Raw genomic sequence first — 20,765 nt, 5'->3', positions numbered from 1 at the left:
TTTCACATCAGGAGGCCCCCCAAAATAAGGAAACACAAATTTCTCACCTCTCCTCTTCCCCTCCCCTTCCAAAAAAAGGAAAGGAAGGTCACAAAGAGTTAACAGTGTGACACTGCACCAAAAACCCAACGAGAGAAGTCCTGGTTCCATTGTACTCTGCCCCGATGAGTTTTGGAAAGCCCCAAGCCCACATGATAGAAGGATATATGGGATGAAGTTGGCAATGTTTTGATAATTTTGTTGAGAATAAAAGATTTATGGGGAGGATATCAGAGCTATCTTTTAGTGTGGAAGAGTGATTAAACTCAGTCCTCTTGGCTTGAGGGCAGAACATGGGCCAATGGGTGGAAGCTGCAAAGAGGCAGCTTTGGGCTCGATTTAGGGAAGCAGCCCCTTCTGATCACCAGGTCTATCCAAAAGTGGAAGGGGCTTTTCTGGGAGACAGAGGGCTCCCTCTCAGGGGAGTCTGGACCCCGAATTGGGACTGGAGTCAAGAGGATTCTCTGGCAGGCACAGAGAGAATGGATGATCTTCAAGATCTTCCCTCCCTGGTGCTGTGAAACTCTCAGCTCACTCCTCAAGGATAAACTGTCCGCTTCTTTCTAGCTGGCATTCCCCCTGGGCTTCACATCCACGTGGGGACCCACACACGGATACACGGACACACATGTGGACACGCAGGCATAGACATGGACACATGCACAGGCAGTCGGAGACACAGCCACACAGATACACACAGAGCTACCCCCAGACACACACAGATATGCACAGACACACATGGACACTGTGGAACCAGATACAGTCACACAGCACACAAACATACAGCCACAGATGCACACAGAGACACAGACACACAGAGAGACATACTCACAGACACACATACATGCTGCTTTTTTACATGCTTCCTTGTTCCAATCTTTGCCCTTTTTAGCTATTCTCCATGGCAAAGGCAGCCTTTACTAGCGCCGATTCTTCTTCTCGGTGGCTCTTAACCTGGGGTCTAAGTACTTGGTTATTAAAAATATTTTGATAACTCTTTTGCAATCCTATGTACTTTGTTATCCATTTGGGATCATTATCCTGAAAAAGGCTTGATAGACCTGGTAAGATTGACTGCCCATGAGGTCCAGGACACAAAAACGGCTAAGAATCTCAGCTCCCCCTCTTTTGGTGAGGGTGTATTCACTTTTCATTTGTTCTGGTCTTTTTTCAGGTTGCTTCTTTTAATGACCCCGATTTCCTCAAACAGCTGGAAATGTCCATAAAGTACGGTACCCCTTTCTTGTTCCAAGATGTGGATGAATATATTGATCCAGTGATTGATAATGTGCTGGAAAAAAATGTGAAAAACGTTCAAGGACGACAGTTTATCATATTGGGAGATAAAGAAGTTGATTATGATATAAATTTTAAACTCTACCTGAACACCAAACTGGCCAATCCTAGATATTCTCCGTCCGTGTTTGGAAAAGCCATGGTGATCAACTACACTGGTGAGAATGGGTTTGATCCTTGTTTGGAATTATAGGGGTCTAGACTTGGACCATCCAGTCCATGGAGGTGAACTGGTTTTCTGAGATCACATAGTATCAGAGACAGGATCTAAATCCAGATATTTGTTATTCCAAGTCAGTGCTCTGTCTGTTCAAGAAGCTGTGCTCATGGAGTGTGCTCAGAGTACCATTAGATTTAAGGCTAAATGTTCTATTATGGTCACAGAATTCCAGTTTAATAATAAAACATTAGTGAAGCTTTCTAAAGCACCATTCATTCTAACAATGTCCTTTCCTTGCTTGAGAATATTCAATGGCTTCCCATTTTAGAATAAAGTACAACTTTTGTCATTTAAAATCCTTTACAATCTAACTTTAGCTTGCTTCTTATTCATTCATTCGGTAAACATCTATCACATAGAAGTCATGGTTTGGGTTTGGATTCTGGTGGCTCAGGGTAAAGACGAATTGTTTCTGTTTGGCCAAAAGATCCAAGGAAGGTCTTCCCCTCCCAGAATGATTTTTTTGATTAAATAAAAGAGAATATTTCTCTTTTACATTCTTTGCCTCATTTCTTTCCCAGTCTTAATGATTTATTGGCCATTGCCTCAGTCAAACTAAGACTAGTTAAAGACTTCAATTTAAAAGGGCAAGGCCTCCCACTATATCCAAGGCCATCTCCAGTTCTGGAGCCCTCCCTCACTTGAATCCAACTCACTTGCATGTCATGGTATTCTCCTCACCTTCCACCCCATGACATGGTCCTCTTCCAGAATAAAGGACAAACAACAGCAAACAATAAGCACCTACCCTGTATAAGGCACTGGATGTAAAGGTAAGATGATAACCTTCTCCAAAAGAGTTTACATTCCACTTAGGGACGACGAAACCTGCATGTACAAGAAAACACGAGATAATGTCTCTTTATTCCTCTTCATTCTCCGATATCTGTCTTGTTCCACTTCCCACAATCTCTGTTCCAGACAAAGTAGCCTTTTGCCATTCACTGAACGCAGGATCCTATTTCTTCTCCTTTTTTTGGTGCAGATACTAGCACAATGCCCAGAATGCTCTCCCTTCAGGACTGAAGCTCATGGGCCATCTCCTTCCTAGAAGAAGTTCTCCCTGATTTTTGTAATTATCATTTACTGATTTTCATGTTGTATTGGCCAACACACTTATAAGCTTCTGCTGCACTCTTGTCTCTGTGTTCTTGGTGGCTGGTAGAATGCCTTCCTCCAAGTTGCTGTGTAATGACACACACACAAAATTGGAAAACACTCTGTATATGTGAAAAGCTCTGAAAATAACATTTCCATGTCCTGCCCACAGTCACGCTGAAGGGCCTCGAGGACCAACTGCTCAGTGTCATTGTGGCTTATGAGAGAAGAGAGCTGGAGGAGCAGAGGGAGCACCTCATCCAGGAGACGAGCGAAAACAAGAACTTGCTGAAAGACCTGGAAGATTCTCTCCTCCGAGAACTGGCCACATCCACGGGCAACATGTTGGATAATGTGGACTTGGTACAGACCCTTGAGGAGACAAAGACAAAAGCCACTGAGGTAAGAAGTTCTGTATGTCCATGCTCCTCGCCCTGTGGGATGGAGGGAGCTTCTCGGGGCACTTGTGCCCCCATGGGGCTGCTGTTACTTGTTACTTGTGGGGAGGAGATGGGGGCTGTGGAGTCAGAAAGATTTGGGGGAGAAGGAAAAGGCAGCTCAAATGGGGACAGGAAGACATTACTTAGACCTGAGTTGTCACAAATTATGAACTTGGAGCTTTTGTATCTGTCCTCTATGTCTCATTGGCCTAGCAGATTTTTCTCAATTACTTGTAACTATCATACCCATGTCTTGCTTTTCTTTGCCCTCTTAATTTTTCAGCTCATCACAAAATTGCACCTTCATGATTTTACAGATTTCGTTTATATGAAATCAAACCAAAAATCATGTTCTGATGCTGACCTTTCTTTTAGGTGTCAGAGAAACTCAAACTGGCCGAAAAGACAGCAGTGGACATCGATCGACTGCGTGACGGCTACCGGCCTGCTAGCAAGAGGGGCGCCATATTGTTCTTTGTTTTGTCAGAAATGGCGCTCGTGAACACCATGTATCAGTATTCTTTATCAGCCTTCCTGGATGTCTTTATTTTCTCACTTAAGAAATCTTTGCCCGATTCTTTTCTTCCAAGGAGGTTAAGAAACATTATGGACACTCTGACTTTCAATGTCTACAACTATGGCTGCACAGGTTGGTTTGGTTCTATAGCAAGACAAATGCATGCCCTCGGTTGTGTGGGAATTGTAGGTCCTTAGTAAGAGTGATCAGATTTAATGGGTTATTCCAGTTGTAGAAGTTGTAATAATTTAAGTCTAATATATGCAATCACATCCCTGACTCTAGAGAATCCTGTCTTTGAAAAATTGTATTTGCAAAAAGAGATTGTGGTTGATAATTCAGATTATGAGAAAAGAGGCTCATTAAAATTCTGGAATCACAACATTCCAGAGTTGGAAGGGTCCTTGGAGGTCTTTTAGAACATCCTTTACTTGAATAAGAATATCCACAATGTATTTAGCTGGTGTCTCCAAGGAAAGGAAACCATTTTCTCCTGAGAAAATTTTGTAAAGCGCTAAGTATAAAGCAAATTGACTCTCATTTAAGCAGAAATCTTTTTCATTCTTCTCCCTCTTTTTCTGTTCTCTCTGTCTCTGTCTGTTTGCTCGTCTCTCTCTCCCTCCCCCCATCTCTGTCTTTGTCTCTCTGTCTCTCTCTCTCTTTTCCTCTCACTCTCTGTACCTCTCCCTGCTCTGACTGACAGTCTGCTCTCTCTCTGTCCACTCTCTCTCTCTGTCCCCTCCTCCTCTCTCTGTTTTTCTGTCTCTTTTCCCCTTTGTTTTTTCCTCTCTGTCTCTTTCTTTCTCTCTCCTCTTCTCTTTCCCCCCTCCCCTCTCTTTGAAAACAGCTAGCATAATAATCAACTTTTCTCAAGTCTTTCTGTATGGTAGATATAAAAAATATTTTCCTTACAATCATCCTGTGAAGGAAGTGGTATAGATATTATCACTCATGATTTTATAGTCATGGAAACTGAGGCTTAGATAGATGAGGATTTCCCCAGTGTTAGAACTGTGCTTTTGGCTCATGACTCAAGTCTAGCTCTCTTTACTATGCCATTCTCTCTTTCTTTTTACAGAATGATATCTTGGTATATAGCATATCCAGGTCTGTCACTGATTCCTATCACCCTTTTCTGAATATATGCAAGCAACCCTTCCAAATTCTAGTACTAGTCTAGCAAGAGTGAATCATAATAGCAGTAATACTGTCATGTTCTTGTTCTAGACGTGTCCTTCCATAATTCAATGAAAATTGTATTTTTTTTGGTTGCCATATGTCATTGTTATTTTATATAACACTCCTCATTCTTTTTCACAACAACTGTTGTCATACTCAACCTCATTCTGTATTTGTGTAATTGATTTCTTAAATCCAAATATGAGACTTTACATTTATTCAGTTAAATTCCATTTTACTAGAGTCAGTACAGTTTTTCTTTTAAAATTTTTATTGATAGCTTTTCTTTTTACTTTATATTTATTACTTAATATTATCTATAATAATATATAAAAATAAATAAATTTAATATTAATAAAAATAAGTCTAAATAAATATGTAATATATGTGAATAATATATACTTATATAATATAATATATATAATACTTTATGTTGTATAATCTGACAACTCATACAATATTCCAAACCTCTGGGGTCCTGCCTCTGCAAAGAAAAGAAGAGCATTTTCATATCCTTTCTTTTCTTCAGGACCAAATTTATTCATTATAATTACAAAACATTCAGTTTTTATTTTCTTTTATTGTTTCAGTTCATTTTTTCTATATTTTGCATTGTGTGTTAGTTATTCCTCTCAGATTCATGTTATCTGCTAATTTGATAAGAATACCATCTATACCTTTATTTAAGTCATTTATAAAAAGGTTTAGCAGCTCAGGGCCAAGGACAGATCTCTGGAACATTCCCTTCCAAAATGCCTTTTAAAATGACAGCAATCCATTAAGTGGTGTTCAGGTATTCAATCTGTTCCATCTTTCTAATCCCTCTATCATCTAATCTTCATTTCTCTGTTTTATCAAAAAACATGAGCTATTTCTATCTCCTTTCCCCAATCTTGAAACCTGATCAAAGAGAGAAGTTTAACTGAAATTATCTTTCCTTCCTTTTAAAACAATCTATTTTTCAATTAACAAGCATTTATTTTCTCCCCTTCTTTTCCTCACTCTCCACTCAATTTAAAAGAGCACTAGGTCTACTAAGCCCTAGGGATACAAATAAAGGCAACCCCCCCCCAAAAAAAACCCAACAACAACAAAAATCCATGATCTCTGCCTTCAAGGAGCTGCCATCCTAATGGGGGAGATACTATGTAAATAGCCAAGGTCACTCTAGCCACATGCAGAATGGGTGGAAGGTGGTCTGAAGGGGAAGACACTAGAGCAAAGGAGACCTGCAAAGGCCTCCCGCAGGAAGTAGGGAGAAAAATTGAGTTTTGATGGAAGCCAGGGGAGCCAGGAAGAGGAGAGGAGGAGTGAAGAGAGTCCCGGGCCTGAGCTGGCAGCTGTAGCAGGCCCAGTTGGAAGGGTGAGCAGACTAGCTGGATGGCAGAGGGATGGGGGGCTGACTGACCAGCTGCAATAGATTGGACACTTCCTCAGTCTTCTCTGATCTTTTCACTCCAGGGCTATTTGAAAGACACAAGCTGCTCTTTTCCTTTAATATGACGATCAAGATAGAGCAAGCAGATGGCAGAGTCCCTCAAGAAGAGCTGGATTTCTTTTTGAAAGGTAATGAGTTTGCACAATTTCCCATTTCTGTCCCAGCTTTCCTAATCTATAGTGAAGACATTTAAAAAAAATCTACTTAAAGTCTAAACTGAATTGAATTAATTGCAACTTGATTTTTCACTTTGATGAGAACATAGTTGTGCTGATTTGACAGTGATCCATCACTTCAGGGTCTAAAACCAAGCTGAGTTTGACTGGTTGGACTCAACTGATAGAAATGAGGACTGTTCTCTCTCAATTCCCATGTCCCTGGCCATATATGAAGGAAAGTATAGAGCTCCAGATCGTGGCTCATCTTGGTGTCCAATAGTAGGTCATGAGGCTTCCTTGATTTCCCTTGTTCACAACAGGAAACATTTCTCTGGAGAAAAGCAAGAGAAAGAAGCCATGCAGTTGGCTGCCTGATCAGGGCTGGGAAGACATCATGCTTTTATCCGAACAGTTTTCAGATGTCTTTGGGAATCTTCCTGAAGAAATAGAGAAAGACAGTAATATCTGGAAGGAGGTGAGCCATGTGACTATGTCTGCTCCTGCTTGCATCTTCTCCGAATTGCCTTCCCAATTCCCGAATTATAATTTTGATTGAACCCCGGAGTTAACCTAGAGTTCACAACTTTATTTTTATCAGCTGCATTTCAGTATCATTAGTTTCCTGATAGGTTGTAATTCCAGTTGTTTGCTTTTAAAAACATGATTCTGAGCAGAGATCTATAGGCTTCCCCAATGGGGAAGAGTCTGTGACACAAGAAAAGTTAAGAACTTAAACTTTAAAGATTTAGAACTTTCTTTTTTTAATTTAATTTTATTTTATAATAACTTTTTATTGACAGAATCCATGCCAGGGTAATTTTTTTTTTACAACATTATCCCTTGCACTCGCTTCTGTTCTGATTTTTTCCCCTCCCTCCCTCCACCCCCTCCCCTAGATGGCAAGCAGTCCTATATATGTTAGATATGTTGCAGTATATCCTAGATACAACATATTATTGCAGAACCGAACAGTTCTCTTGTTGCACAGGGAGAATTGGATTCAGAAGGTATAAATAACCCGGGAAGAAAAACAAAAATGAAAATAGTTCACATTTGTTTCCCAGTGTTCTTTCTTTGGGTGTAGCTGTTTCTATCCATCATTTATCCATTGAAACTGAGTTAGGTCTCTTTGTAAAAGAAATCCACTTCCATCAGAATACATCCTCATACAGTATCATTGTTGAGGTATATAATGATCTCCTGGTTCTGCTCACTTCACTTAGCATCAGTCCATGTAAGTCTCGCCAGTCCTCTCTGTATTCATCCTGCTGGTCATTTCTTACAGAACAATAATATTCCATAACATTCATATACCACAATTTACCCAGCCATTCTCCAATTGATGGGCATCCATTCATTTTCCAGCTTCTAGCCACTACAAACAGGGCTGCCACAAACATTTTGGCACATACAGGTCCCTTTCCCTTCTTTAGTATCTCTTTGGGGTATCAGCCCAGCAGAGACACTGCTGGATCAAAGGATATGCACAGTTTGATAACTTTTTGGGCATAATTCCAGATTGCTCTCCAGAATGGTTGGATTCCTTCACAACTCCACCAACAATGCATCAGTGTCCCAGTTTTCCCGCATCCCCTCCAACATTCATCATTATTTTTTCCTGTCAGATTTAGAACTTTCTAGACCAGAATACTTTTTTGGGTTGTCAGGTAACGAATTGATCTCTGCATCTGATCTCCATTCCACTACTGTTGTCTCCTCATAAGCCAGAAATCCATGAGCTTTGCTAAATTAAAGTGCCCTTCTTGAGCTAAACTTTAAGCTGGATGGCTGGAGATGAGATAGAAAACTAAGACCCTCCCATCACCTGAGTCTGTACTCTTTCTAGTCTGATAAACTCTGGCATTTTTTCCCCAGTGGTATGACCTGGATTCACTGGAACAGTTTACATTCCCCATGGGCTACGACACCAGTATGACCAATTTCCAGAAGCTGCTCATTCTGCGATGTTTCCGGGTCGACCGGGTCTATCGGGCAGTTACCGACTATGTGACTGTGACCATGGGGGAGAAGTAAGTAAGAGGTTTTTCCTTGGCCCTGTCTGTGGCCTAAATCCTCTTCCCTGGGACTTGCAAGAAGGGTTTTGTAATCTTGGAGAGAGCTTTGGGATCTCTGCTCTCACTGTAAAGATATGCATAGATCCCTTCTGCACCATCCACCTCAGACTATATGACAGAGAGTGCCCGGAAGCTACATTTGAATTGGTCGTCAAATGAGAAAGCTGAGGTACCTGATCAGAAAGTCTGTGAAGATCAGGAACAGACAGAGACTGATGTCACAGTTAGGGAGGCCTGACTGATCATAGCCGGACAGATGGCTTCTAATCCTGTCCTCAGGATCCTCAGCAAATCCCTTAGCCTCTCAGTACCCTCATCCATTCTCTGAAGAGTTGGATTAGCCGACATCTAGTCTCTGATCCGTGCGTATATCAGGAATCTTTGTTACTACTTCCCTGAAAAATGGCCGTTTGAAAGTTTCCATTCCCTCTAGTCTCAATTAGCTGGATGGGAATTTCCTCCATTTTCTAGCTTCCTCCACACAGCTGCAAAAGTGATCATCCTAACTCAATCAATCAATTCATCATCAGGCATTGCCCATGTGCCAAGCACTGTGCCGAGCACTGGGGGTAGAGACTAAAAGGGAAGGCTCCAGCCTGCAGGAGGTTACAGAGCTACCTGGGCAAATTACATGTACATGACAGAAAGTGAACACGAGGTGGTCTTTGGGAGGAAGGACAGGAAGAACTAAGGATGGAATAAGAAGCAAAAGGCAGTCCCTGCCCTCGAGGAGATTATGATCTGGTGGGGGAGACAAACCACATACAGGATAAATAATTAAGAGAAGGCCTTAGAATTAAGAGAGGTTGAGAAAAGCTTCCTGTAGAAATGGGACTTTAGTTGGGAATTGAAGGACGCCCGGAAGGTCAATAGGCAAAAGGAGGGGAGAGCGTGTTGCCGTCCTGGGGAACATCCTGAGAAAATGCTTGGATTGTTCATGGAACAGCCAGGCCGTTATTGTGGCTACACGGAAAAGTACGTGTCAGGGTGACAGGAAAGGTAGGAAGGGCTGGGTTAGAAAGGGCTTTGGAATGAACAGAGAGCATGTTTGTATTTGATCCTGGAGGTGGTAGGGAGCCATTGCAGTCTTTTGAGTAGGGAGGTATTGTGGTCAGACCTGCGATTTAGGAAAATCACTTGGGTGGCTGAATGGAGGATGGATGGAGTGGGGAAAAACCTGAAGCAGGCAGACTCCCAGTAGCTAGTCCAGGTAATAATGAGAGATGCTGCAGACAGGTGTTGGCGATTGTCTGGGTAGTGGGGGAAGGAGTGAGCGATAATGGAGAATCCAGGAGGAGCTTTAGGTTGTTCCCTTTGCAGTAACAGGGAAGGGAGGAGGTGGGGACAGATTAGGGAGAAAGGCAATGAGTTCTGTTTGAACATGTGGAGTTTACAATGTCCACTGGACAGCCAGTCTGAAGGGCAGGTAGAGAGACTGGTGGTCAGCAGAGAGATGGGGAACAAAAGAAAGAACGAGGAATCATCAGCATGGAGATGGTCATTAAGGCCATAGAAGTTTATGAGAATAATAGCTAGCATTAAGTGAGCAAGTCATAAGGAGGAAGGCTGGAATCAGGTGGTAAAGGGCTTTAAATGCCCCAAAGAATTCCCTTTAGAGGTGAGAGGGAGCCCTTGGAACTTCTTGAGCAAGATAGTCAAACATCCTGTGCTTTAGGCATGTAACTGTGGAAGCTTGGTGGAGGTCGGGCCTCAGTGGGATGAGATGAGACCAGATAGAAAGTCGGGGATGCTTGTCCCACAGGGTCCATCACAGCCCCTCCGTGGCTTCCTGGAGAGTTTTCATGAATTCTGGTGGCCATCCTGGTGGCTCGGTTGGACCTTGGATCACAGAGCTGTTACCTAGCACTTGGGGGACGCTGCTTATGTGGCTCAAACAGAGCCTCTGGTGACCCCCCAGGAGGGGGATCAGAGGAGGGTTTGGTTCAAGGCTTTTCAACTGTAGACCAGTCTGTGCATATTACAGGTAAAGGTGGGATGATGCCCCCCCCGCTTGGGGGCGAGTTCCCAATGCTTTGGATTGTCCAGCTCCTTCCCCAGTTTTGTTTAGTGTCCTCCTCACCTTTACATTTTCTCCCTATTTAATCTCTGTCTGCTTGACAAGGTCATGAGGAATATTGATCATACTTTAAATCTGGAGAGCTCAGCCTCTTTTCCCAGCTGTAATTGATGAATGTCAAGAAAGCCTTTGACGTTGAATTCGTGTTCCCAGCTTCAAGGATCATTTGCCAATGAAATTTTCTTCCCAAAGAGAGAACAGTTCTATGAGCAAGGGAAGGACCTCACGGGGGCTCTTTCTCCCGCCTAGGTATGTTCAACCCCCAATGATCAGCTTTGAAGCCATTTTTGAACAGAGCACCCCGAATTCGCCCATTGTTTTCATTCTGAGTCCTGGCTCTGACCCCGCCAGTGATCTGATGAAATTAGCTGACAGATGTGGCTTTGGAGGAAATCGCCTTAAATTCCTTGCAATGGGTCAAGGCCAAGAAAAGGTATAATTTGTTCTGGGGAAGTTCAGTGTCTAACCTATAGTGTGTGTGGGGTGGGGGACGGGGAGGGGGGAGATGGCCTTGGTATCTGGGAAGCTGAGGCAGTTTTTGTGTGCTGTATTTACCTTCATAATTTAACCCAAGGGCAGTTTTCCCTACAGATTCTCTCCTGAAAATGAGTTGTATTTCTCTTTATGGAATAGTAACTAATCCAGAATTTTGCATGAGGTTCCTTTTAATACGTGGATTCAGACATATTGAGGTCAGATTATGACCAAGATAACCTAAGTCCTTGGAGTCGAAGCCCAGGGCAATGTGCAAGGCCAATTAAGTGCTTGCTACTTCTCTCAAACCACTGTGATAGAGAGACCTTTGGAAATTCGGTTTTTTAATGTCAAGGAAGATCAGGGCAGGTCTGTGCTTCCTGAAACAGTATGGGATCTGCATTCTCAGCATGGTCACCATGGAGCAGAGTAGGGGCCTTGGGGTATTCTAAATAATGTGCAATTGTCTACAATCCACCTGAATTTGCCCTGGGGGCAGCTCTGTTTGTCTGTCCTGGGGGGTCTCTGTGTGTCTGCCCTGGGGGGGTCTCTGTGTGTCTGCCCTGGGGGGGGTGTCTCTGTGTGTCTGCCCTGGGGGGGTCTCTGTGTCTGTCCTGGGGGGGGTGTGTCTCTGTGTGTCTGCCCTGGGGGGGGTGTCTCTGTCCTGGGGGGGAGTCTCTGTCTGTCCTGGGGGGGTCTCTGTGTCTTTGCCCTGGGGAGTCTCTGTGTGTCTGCCCTGGGAGGGGTCTCTGTGTGTCTGCCCTGGGGGGGTCTCTGTGTGTCTGCCCTGGGGGGGGTCTCTGTGTCTGTCCTGGGGGGGAGTCTCTGTGTGTCTGCCCTGGGGGTCACTGTGAGTCTGCAAGTGTGCAAGCTGTTCTTGGCCCATCACGGTTCCTGTAGAAAAGTGGGCCCTCCCCATGATCCCGCGCTGAGGTTGGAAGAGTCCCTGGGACAGGCTCAAGGCCTGGGTCCGCCGGCTTAAAGGTGGAGCGCTGGGCGGCTCAGGAGCTTCTGGCGTGGAAGCGCCGCCCGCGGGCGGCCTCAATAACGGACCATCCAAGCAGCTGGGATTGGGGGGGGGGGCCCTCCCGTGAAGCTGCTGCTGATTCTGGAATCTGCCCGAGTCTCACGAGCTGAGCCAGCCGGGCCCCCCGCCTCTCCCCCCTGCCCCCCGGTTCCCTCCCCCCAGCCGGCCGCCCCCCCCCCCCCCTTGGGTTATCCGGCCCGAGCTCGCTCACGCCCTCTCTCGGCCTGGCGCAGGTGGCCCTGCAGCTGCTGGAGACCGCCTTGGCCCGGGGCCAGTGGCTGATGCTGCAGAACTGCCACCTTCTTGTCAAATGGCTGAAGGACCTGGAGAAGTCCCTGGAGAGAATCACCAAGTCCCACCCGGACTTCCGCCTGTGGCTCACCACTGACCCCACCAAGGGCTTCCCCATCGGGATCCTGCAGAAGTCCTTAAAGGTGCGGAGGGGCTAAAGCTCCCAGGGGGCCGCTCGTCCATCCGCGTCCGCCCCCGTTCCTGGGTGTCGGGCAGGGGCTGGCGGGGGAGCGCCTGGCTCCGGGGTCCCTGCCTGCTTTCCTGCTCCGCCCGCTCCGGTCCTTACTGAAGGAGGGCCCTGGTCTGGGGGGGGGCGGAGGCAGGTTTGAGTTCTGACTCTCTCCAGGCTCAGGCTGAGACCCTCGGGAAGTTGTTCTTCCCCTCCAGATGTTAGCGATTTCTCCGTAAAATGGCTGGGCTGGAGGAGGTCGTCTAGGAAGCTTTTTTAGCTCTTTGTATGCAGGGTGCAGGGTAATGGCTGGCGCGGGGGAGAAAGGTCTCTGGGAATCACACACTGTTGGAGGGAGGAAACCTTCGCTGCTTGCGGACGGACACAGGGATGAGAAATTCAGGCACTGGGGCGGGTCTGTGGAGGGTGGGGGCGGGGGGGGGCGCATCTGTGGCTGGGGCCCGTGGGGCCCGTGGGGCCCGTGGGGCTCCGGGTTCTGGCCCCTTGCTGATGGCCACGCACAAGTCGGCCTTCGTGCGTCCTTGGGTAGAGCCCGGAGCGCAGCCCATGCCCTCGACCTGCCCCGGCCCAAGAGAGGGCCCAGAGACGGCAGCCAGAGCCAGATTCTCCTCTGGCAGACCCCCCCTCCCGATGCTTGGCCCGCAGTGTTCCATTTATTCTCGCGGGCATTATTCTGGATCCCCCCACACCCCCTGGTCCCTCTGCAGGGCAGATGTGGCCGCGGAGCCCCAGAGTGGGATCCTCGCAGTGGGAGACGGAAAAGCCAGGACAGGAAGCTGGGTTTTGTGCCGCTGAGAGGACGACGGGCATCCTGCGCCCGGAGGGAGGGAAGCCAGACCCGCGGCCACGGCCCGCTCCCATCCATCGAGCCAGCGGTCCACTCAGCCCGTCCTCCTCTTCTTTCCTCCCGTGCAGGTGGTCACAGAACCGCCCAATGGCCTCAAGCTGAACATGCGGGCCACGTACTTCAAGATCTCCCACGAGATGCTGGAGCGGTGCCCGCACCCCGCCTACAAGTCCCTGATCTACGTGCTGGCCTTCTTCCACGCCGTGGTGCAGGAGCGGAGGAAGTTTGGCAAGATCGGCTGGAACGTGTCCTACGACTTCAACGAGTCCGACTTCCAGGTCTGGAGCGGCCCCTCCCCCTCCCGGGCTCCTTGACCTCTGCCCTTCCAGACCCAGCGGGAGGGGCTGTCTTCCAGAACAGGGCTCCCAGGCTCCTCACGCCCGCCCCACTTCTGCAGGTCTGCATGGAGATCCTGAACACCTACTTGACCAAGGCCTTCCAACAAAAGGACAACAAGATCCCCTGGGGGAGCCTCAAGTATCTCATCGGAGAGGTAAACTCCGGGGCCTCTGGGGTCAGGGGGCAGGTCGGGGTCCCTGGGTGGGACCGAGGATCTGCTGGCGCCAAACGGCTTCTCGGCACCCTCTCTCTCCTTCATCCTGGGGGGGGGGCGCCAGACCCCTCACCCACATTAACAACTCAGAGACAGCCTCAGACACAAAGAGACACAGGAGAGGCCCAAGGCACGGGCAGACCCGGGGCCTCTGGCTCCCAGGATGAGAGCCAGTTTGGGGGGTTCTGTCAATCAGGGAACCAAATGAGGAGATTAGGGCTCCTGGGGGTCAGGGAGTTAGAGGATGAGGTTAGCGGCAGGTTCGGGGCTCAGGAAACCAACTGGAGAGGTTTGGAACCCCCTTAGGATTCGGCACACGGCAGGGAGTCGTGGGAACCCCTTCTGGCGGCACAGAGTCCTTAACCAACCCGGAAAGCTGGAGTGGTACAAAGAAGTTTATTATTGGCATTAGGAAGTCTGTTAGGAATAGAAAGGCAGAATCCTTAGTGTCAAGGTCCCGGGAGAGACATAGAAAGTCTTAGGTGAGAGACAGAGAATGTCATCCCAGCGGGCCGAGGTTTCCTTGGCATGGCGTGGTAGCTCCTCTGCAAGGACTGGCTTAAAATGGGCTCTTTTCACAATAGAAATCTTGGCTACAAGCTGGGGTTGCTCTTGATTGGGCTGGTGGGTGGAGTCTGAGCTGGGATTTGAGAATTGAATGAGTGTTTCTTGATTGATCTCCAATTCAGTGGGGTTAGAATCTCCAACCCAGACTCAATTCTAGATAACAGAATGAAGCTGTTTGTCTTGTTTCCCTTGGGGGGGATCTTTACAGAGGCAGGATTCAAGGAGACTTTCTCCTTGAAGGAGTTTCTCAGTGCTCTACCTCATGGCTCACCCCCTAAGTCAGAGAGAGAACGAGAAAGAGTTTCGGGGCTCTCTCGTCACCAGCATGTGCCCGGCCGAGATGCTCAAAGAGGGAGTCTGCTTAAACAGCAAAGAACCAAGGAAGTGATCATTACTGACCAATGGTCAGCGATGGCCTCTGCTTCCTGTGGGTCAGGTCACTTCCTGACTCTAGGCCCAGAGATCATGGGACTTGTTGCCTAAGGCCCGATCTTCCTGCCCTGCAGAGCTTGGGGAAGAGGGTCAGGTGACAGGCCTGCAGGCCTGAGGTCCCACCGGGTCCATCTCAGACTTTTTGAGAAATCTTCACCTGGTCCTGTTCAGTCCCATGAATTCTTGGTTCAAGTGGATCCCTGCTATTAGCTAGCACTGACAAAGGGGCCTGGAAATGCAAGAAGGCTGCTGCCCTCTGTGCCTAGGACGGAGGCTCCTGGGAATCAGACCAGAGTGCCCAAGTCCAATAGCTCTGTGCACCGGGGCTGACGGCCTCCTCCCAAGGCTTCCTCCAGGCCCCGTTCCTCAGAGGTTCCGGCCTCCTCACAGTATTTGTTTGGATCCAAAATTTACAGAGGACTTTGGCTCCCTCCCCCTCCCATTTAAAAGGCTCTGGCTGCCAGTTTGGGGTCTCCGGTGGTGGGAAGTCAGAAAATGAAATCACGATCTAACTTTGAAGATCATGTCTGCCGTGCCCATAGCTGTGAGGGGCCTATGGCAGGACTTCTTAAACTTTTTCCACATGTGACCTCTTCCCCCCCCCTCAATTTTTTGTGTGATCCCGGTATATAGGTACATAAAATAGGTGTGCAAATCAAACATTGACTGAGAATATATTTCACAACCCTCACATTCAGTTATGGGACCCCTATGAGGTCATGACCCATAGAGAGCCCCGCTCAGGTCTTCCCCTTCTCCTTCTGGCTGTGGGCAAGTCACTGGAAGGAAGATTGAGTTCCTCGATATGCCCAAGAAACTCTCTCCTGTAAAGAGTGTTTGTTTATCAGGAACTCCCACGGGTGTGAAATCCCAGGTCCGGTCGCCTCCTGCCCAGCGGGGTGGCCAGGCCAGCCGGACTCCCGCCCCCTGCTGGACACTCAGGTGGATTCTGTCTTGTGTCCAGGTCATGTATGGGGGCCGGGCTATCGACAGCTTTGACCGGCGCATCCTGACCATCTACATGGACGAGTATCTAGGAGATTTCATCTTTGACACCTTCCAGCCATTCCACTTCTTCCGAAACAAAGAAGTAGATTATAAGATCCCAATCGGTGATTCTAAGGAAGATTTTGTGGGTGAGACTGCTCAGATCCTGGAAAAATGTAGCTAATTCTAACCCCCCAAAACAGGTTTCGCTGATTCCCATTTCTGCAGCAGTTCCCTGATCCCTTTCCTAGTTGGGCTTCTGGCAGCTAAGTGTGGGCGTGGCCTCCCTTTGGAAGGCCAGACTCAGCATCCTCAGCCCTGCCCTTGATGTGCATTTGCCTGAATATAACAGTCAGGGGGACCCTTAGCAGTGAGCGACGCCTTCCCACAGCGTCCCCAGGGAACCATCTCTGAACGCAGATGCTTTTTATTTAAAAGAATCATGGTCCCTAGTACTGGGAAGTCGGGGAGCGCTGGACTGTGGAAGGTGAAAGCTGATCTCCATGACACTCCTGCAACCTGTGGGGGGCTTCTGGGATTGCTGGGTTGCCCAAGGAGGGGACCCTGGCCCAGCGGGAAAATGATGCGAGCCAGAGGCGGCCGGTCTGATGAGTATTACCTGCAGGGCAGACCCCATAAATGCGTGCTATCATGATGATTATTCATATTACTGTTGTTATGGGGATCAGCCCCAGCGTTCCGGGGCCCTGACGAGGAGTTCTTGGCTCCCAAAGCTCCAGCGCCAGGGGATGACCAGACTCCCACTTTCCTTTGCTTCCACCTTTCACAGATGCCATCGAGTCGCTTCCACTCGCCAACACGCCCGAGGTGTTTGGGCTCCATTCGAACGCTGAGATTGGCTACTACACCCAGGCCGCCCGGGACATGTGGACCCACCTGTTGGAACTACAGCCACAGACAGGTAGCGTCCTCTCAGAGTGGCGGCCGGGCCGGAGCGCCTCCCGCCCCCTCCCTTTCCTCACCCCACGGATGCGTCCCCGAGAATGGACGGCGTCTGCTAGTACGGAGGCCGGCCAGGCTCACGGGCCTTTCTGCTTCAGGGGAATCCAGCTCCGGCATCAGCCGGGACGACTACATCGCCCAGGTGGCCCAGGACATTGAGAACAAAATGCCCAAAGTGTTCGACTTGGACAGTATTCGCAAACACCTGGGCCTGGGCATCTCCCCCACCACGGTGGTGTTGCTGCAGGAGCTGGAGCGGTTTAACAAACTGACCATCCGGATGATGAGGTCCCTGGCTGAACTGCAGAGGGTCAGTGAGGGCGAGCAGGGGAGGCCAGGGAGCGGGGGAGGCCGGGGAGCAGGAGAGGCTGGTGAGCAGGGGAGGCTGAGGAGGATGGTGAGCAGGGGAGGCTGAGGAGGATGGTGAGCAGGAGAGGCTGGGGAGCTGGGGAGGCGGGGGAGTGGGGGAGGCTGGTGAGCTAGTGAGCAGGAGAGTCCAGGAAGCAGGGGATGCTGGGGAGCAGGGGATGCTGGGGAGCAGGGGAGGCTGGGAGCAGGAGAGGCCAGGAAGCAGGGGAGGCCAGGGAGCAGAGGAGGCTGGGGAGCTGGGGAGGCCAGGAAGCAGGGGAGGCTGGGGAGCTGGGGAACTGGGGAGTGGGGGAGGCCGGGGAGCATGAGCTGAGATGCTCCTTGGTGGTTTTTTGAGGCACCTGTGGTTGGTCTCTCTCAATTCTGCCAACAGGCCCTGGCTGGGGAAGTTGGGATGAGCAATGAGCTGGATGACGTGGCGCGGGCCCTTTTCATTGGGAACATCCCTAACATCTGGAGAAAACTTGCCCCTGATACCTTGAAGAGCCTTGGAAACTGGATGGAGTACTTCCTGAGGAGGTTTTCTCAGTACACAACCTGGGTGAGATGTGGGTAAAGGTGTGCTGTTGACTTCAGGCTTTCTTCAGCAACAGAAGCTGCTCCCTGAGAATAGCCCTCCCTCTGCTGAAGCTTCTGCCCATGGGGCTGACCCCTTGGAGGGCACAGAGGAGCATCATCGGCTTTATTCTGATACTGGACTTTTTCTTTATTATAGCTTTTTATTGACAAAACCTATACATGGATAATTTTTCAGCATTGACCCTTGCACTCACTTCTGTTCCAACTTTTCCCTTCCCTCCCTCCACCCCCTTCCCTAGATGGCAGGTAGTCCCATACATGTTAAACATGTTAAAGTATATGTTAAATACAGTGTATGTGTACATATTTATACAATTGTGGCACAAGAAAAGTCAGATTTAGAAAGAAGGTAAAAATAATCTGGGAAGAAAAACAAAAATGCAAACAAACAATAACAGAAAGTATAAATGCTATGTTGTGGTCCACACTCATTCCCAGTGTCCCTTCTCTGGGTGTAGCTGCTTCTGTCCTTCACTGATCAATTGGAACTGAATAAGATCTTCTCTTTGTCGAAGAGGGCCACGTCCATCAGAATACATCCTCATGTAGTGTTGTTGTTGAAGTGTATAATGATCTCCTGGTTCTGCTCATTTCACTTATTGTGCTGGACTTTCTAAGTTGGGAGCAGGACGAGGGGGTCAGTGTTCTCTCTCTCTCTCTCTCTCTCTCTCTCTCTCTCTCTCTCTCTCTCTCTCTAGATTTTAGAGAGTGACCCCAATGTGATGTGGCTGTCCGGGCTGCACATCCCCGAATCCTATCTCACGGCCCTGGTCCAGGCCACTTGTCGGAAGAATGGCTGGCCTCTGGATCGCTCCACCTTGTTTACTCAAGTGACTAAGTTCCAGGACCCAGACGAGGTGATCGAACGGGCAGGACAAGGTATGGCTGACTCCAGGGGGTTGGTTCCTCTCCAGGCTCCTTGGTCACCCTCGGCCCCTCCTTGCCTGAACCTCCTTTCTGGGTCTGGCTCAAGTTATTGGTGTCAGGACTAAGTCGGAAGAGGTGAGCCCGGGCCCCGGGGGGGTCCTGACCAGGATGGCTATCATGTCACTTATTTATTATCATAATCACCATTATCCATGCGGCCCTAAGGATTAGGTCTGTTTCTTTAAGAAAAATTCTTAAGTGGACATAATCTCTAAACCAATTCAAAGGGGAAGGAGTAATAAAAAAAAAAAAAGAAAGGATAACACTCGTTAGTTTGATGTGAGCTTTTTGGGACCATCAGTCAGTGAGGAGGAGGCTGGAGGGATGCAGAAAAGCTCAGGTCAAACTGCTGACCTGTGCAGAGCCATGCTATCGCATGATTGCAATCTGCATTTAATCGTCGCTCATTTGGGACATCTACGACGTGGCTTCTGGAGGAGCTGTGGAGGAAGAGTCTGAGGTTCACTCCCTTCCCCTGGCCCTTGGGGCTCCCAGAAAGGAGGGATATTTAGTTAATTTAAATCATTTAATTTCTTCATGTCTGTTGAGTCGCTTCCCTGTGGACAACACCCCAGAGGGATCGACATCATTGCAGGGATTATCTGTGACTACATTAGTACAGCTCATCACTAAACAAAGACGGATCGTCTGTGGCCACGAGTTCAGTTCCTCGTTTCCCCGGTCTCTGCAGGGTGCTTTGTGTCGGGGCTGTATCTAGAAGGAGCCGACTGGGACATTGAGAAAGGCTGCCTCATCAAGAGCCAACCCAAAGTCCTCGTTGTGGACCTGCCCATTCTGAAGATCATCCCGATCGAAGCCCATCGTCTCAAACTGCAGGTAAAGGGGGCGGCTGCTCAGTCCCCTCCCTCCTCCTCCTCACGGATTTCCTACAAGCTCCTTGTTTCCGCTGCTTTTTTAGATGAGAATTGCTTTTAACTCTATCGCTGTAGAATAACCTAGTTGCTCCTGGAATTGGGGGTCAGATGTTGGGCAGCGAGGAAGCAGCTCACCTGATTGTTTCTGGGGGAGGGGTCGTGGGGGGGCCCATGGAAATAGTCTCACAGCGACCTGATGGAGTGGGTTAGCTCTGGGCACCCCAACAACAAAGGCTGCCTCTGATGACCTCCTCATCCTCTCCGTGGGGGGGGGGCACCATGTGGGCTGTTCTGGTCCCCACAAGACCGCTGAGCTCTCTCCCCGCCTCGGCCGTAGAACACCTTCCGGACGCCCGTCTACACCACATCCATGAGAAGGAACGCCATGGGGATCGGCCTGGTGTTTGAAGCCGACCTCTTCACCACGCGGCACATCTCCCACTGGGTGCTGCAGGGGGTGTGCCTCACCCTGAATTCTGATTAGCTCTTGCGTGGGAGAAGCCGGATTTCTAGTGCCAAGTCCTGAGTTTGGCGACAGTCGTTCTGGGAACTTTGAGGAATCAGGAGACCTGGGGTCCCCCTCCAGGCACTGAGACTCACTAGTACATGTCAGGAGAGGTTGCCATTGATGGTTTTGTAATTTGAAAATAATAAATGTTTAACTTTTCCCAGGAATAAGCCATTAACACAAATCAAGGGGAGCTGGTTTTTATCAATTTCTATTTCCTTTTTTTATGATTTTCTGTGTTTAGGAAATAAATATGATTAAAGGATTTTTAACATAGGTTGGAAGTTTTGTTTTTCTTCTCAGAGATCTCTTCTGAGCAGCTAAAGGTGCCCGCTCTCTGTGCCCTTTTGAGAAGATTGTAATGGGAATCACCAGAGGAACTTCCATGAATAGAAGGATGTGTTTTAGCCTAAGCCCCAATAATGCTTTTCTGTTTGGTCCAGCTCAGAACCTAGTCATGATGACTGTGTATTAAAATCAGCCGGAGTCAGGAATTTGAGTTAAGGGAGAAATCTTCAATCTTTATTCTTTTTGAGATGAAGGGGGATTGCGATAGCAATATGGGCAGCTGCAACAGGAAGCCAGCAGAGGTGAAGGGGGAGTGCCGATGAAGGGTGGTTGCGATAGCAATGCGATCAG

At 48.5% G+C, this 20,765-nt stretch overlaps 1 protein-coding gene across 1 annotated transcript in view; it reads left to right on the top strand.

The window, feature by feature from the left end:
- DNAH10 (dynein axonemal heavy chain 10) overlaps positions 1-20,402 on the top strand; it is a 154,239-nt gene extending 133,837 nt beyond the window's left edge. Inside the window, exons 63-79 of the mRNA XM_051975908.1 lie at positions 1,214-1,493; positions 2,826-3,055; positions 3,469-3,742; positions 6,251-6,355; positions 6,706-6,860; positions 8,261-8,415; positions 10,787-10,970; positions 12,272-12,472; positions 13,435-13,644; positions 13,764-13,859; positions 15,883-16,054; positions 16,696-16,827; positions 16,967-17,178; positions 17,611-17,778; positions 18,515-18,695; positions 19,435-19,580; positions 19,956-20,402. Of these exons, the coding sequence (XP_051831868.1) occupies positions 1,214-1,493; positions 2,826-3,055; positions 3,469-3,742; positions 6,251-6,355; positions 6,706-6,860; positions 8,261-8,415; positions 10,787-10,970; positions 12,272-12,472; positions 13,435-13,644; positions 13,764-13,859; positions 15,883-16,054; positions 16,696-16,827; positions 16,967-17,178; positions 17,611-17,778; positions 18,515-18,695; positions 19,435-19,580; positions 19,956-20,102 (3,048 nt within the window). The 3' untranslated portion in view covers positions 20,103-20,402. The remainder of the gene's footprint in view (positions 1-1,213; positions 1,494-2,825; positions 3,056-3,468; positions 3,743-6,250; positions 6,356-6,705; positions 6,861-8,260; positions 8,416-10,786; positions 10,971-12,271; positions 12,473-13,434; positions 13,645-13,763; positions 13,860-15,882; positions 16,055-16,695; positions 16,828-16,966; positions 17,179-17,610; positions 17,779-18,514; positions 18,696-19,434; positions 19,581-19,955) is intronic.
- The last annotated feature ends 363 nt before the right edge of the window (positions 20,403-20,765 follow it).

The sequence above is a fragment of the Antechinus flavipes genome, chromosome 1 (assembly GCF_016432865.1).
Source record: "Antechinus flavipes isolate AdamAnt ecotype Samford, QLD, Australia chromosome 1, AdamAnt_v2, whole genome shotgun sequence".
In the NCBI taxonomy this organism is placed as follows: domain Eukaryota; kingdom Metazoa; phylum Chordata; class Mammalia; order Dasyuromorphia; family Dasyuridae; genus Antechinus; species Antechinus flavipes.
This window is presented reverse-complemented; position numbering and strand designations above follow the sequence as displayed.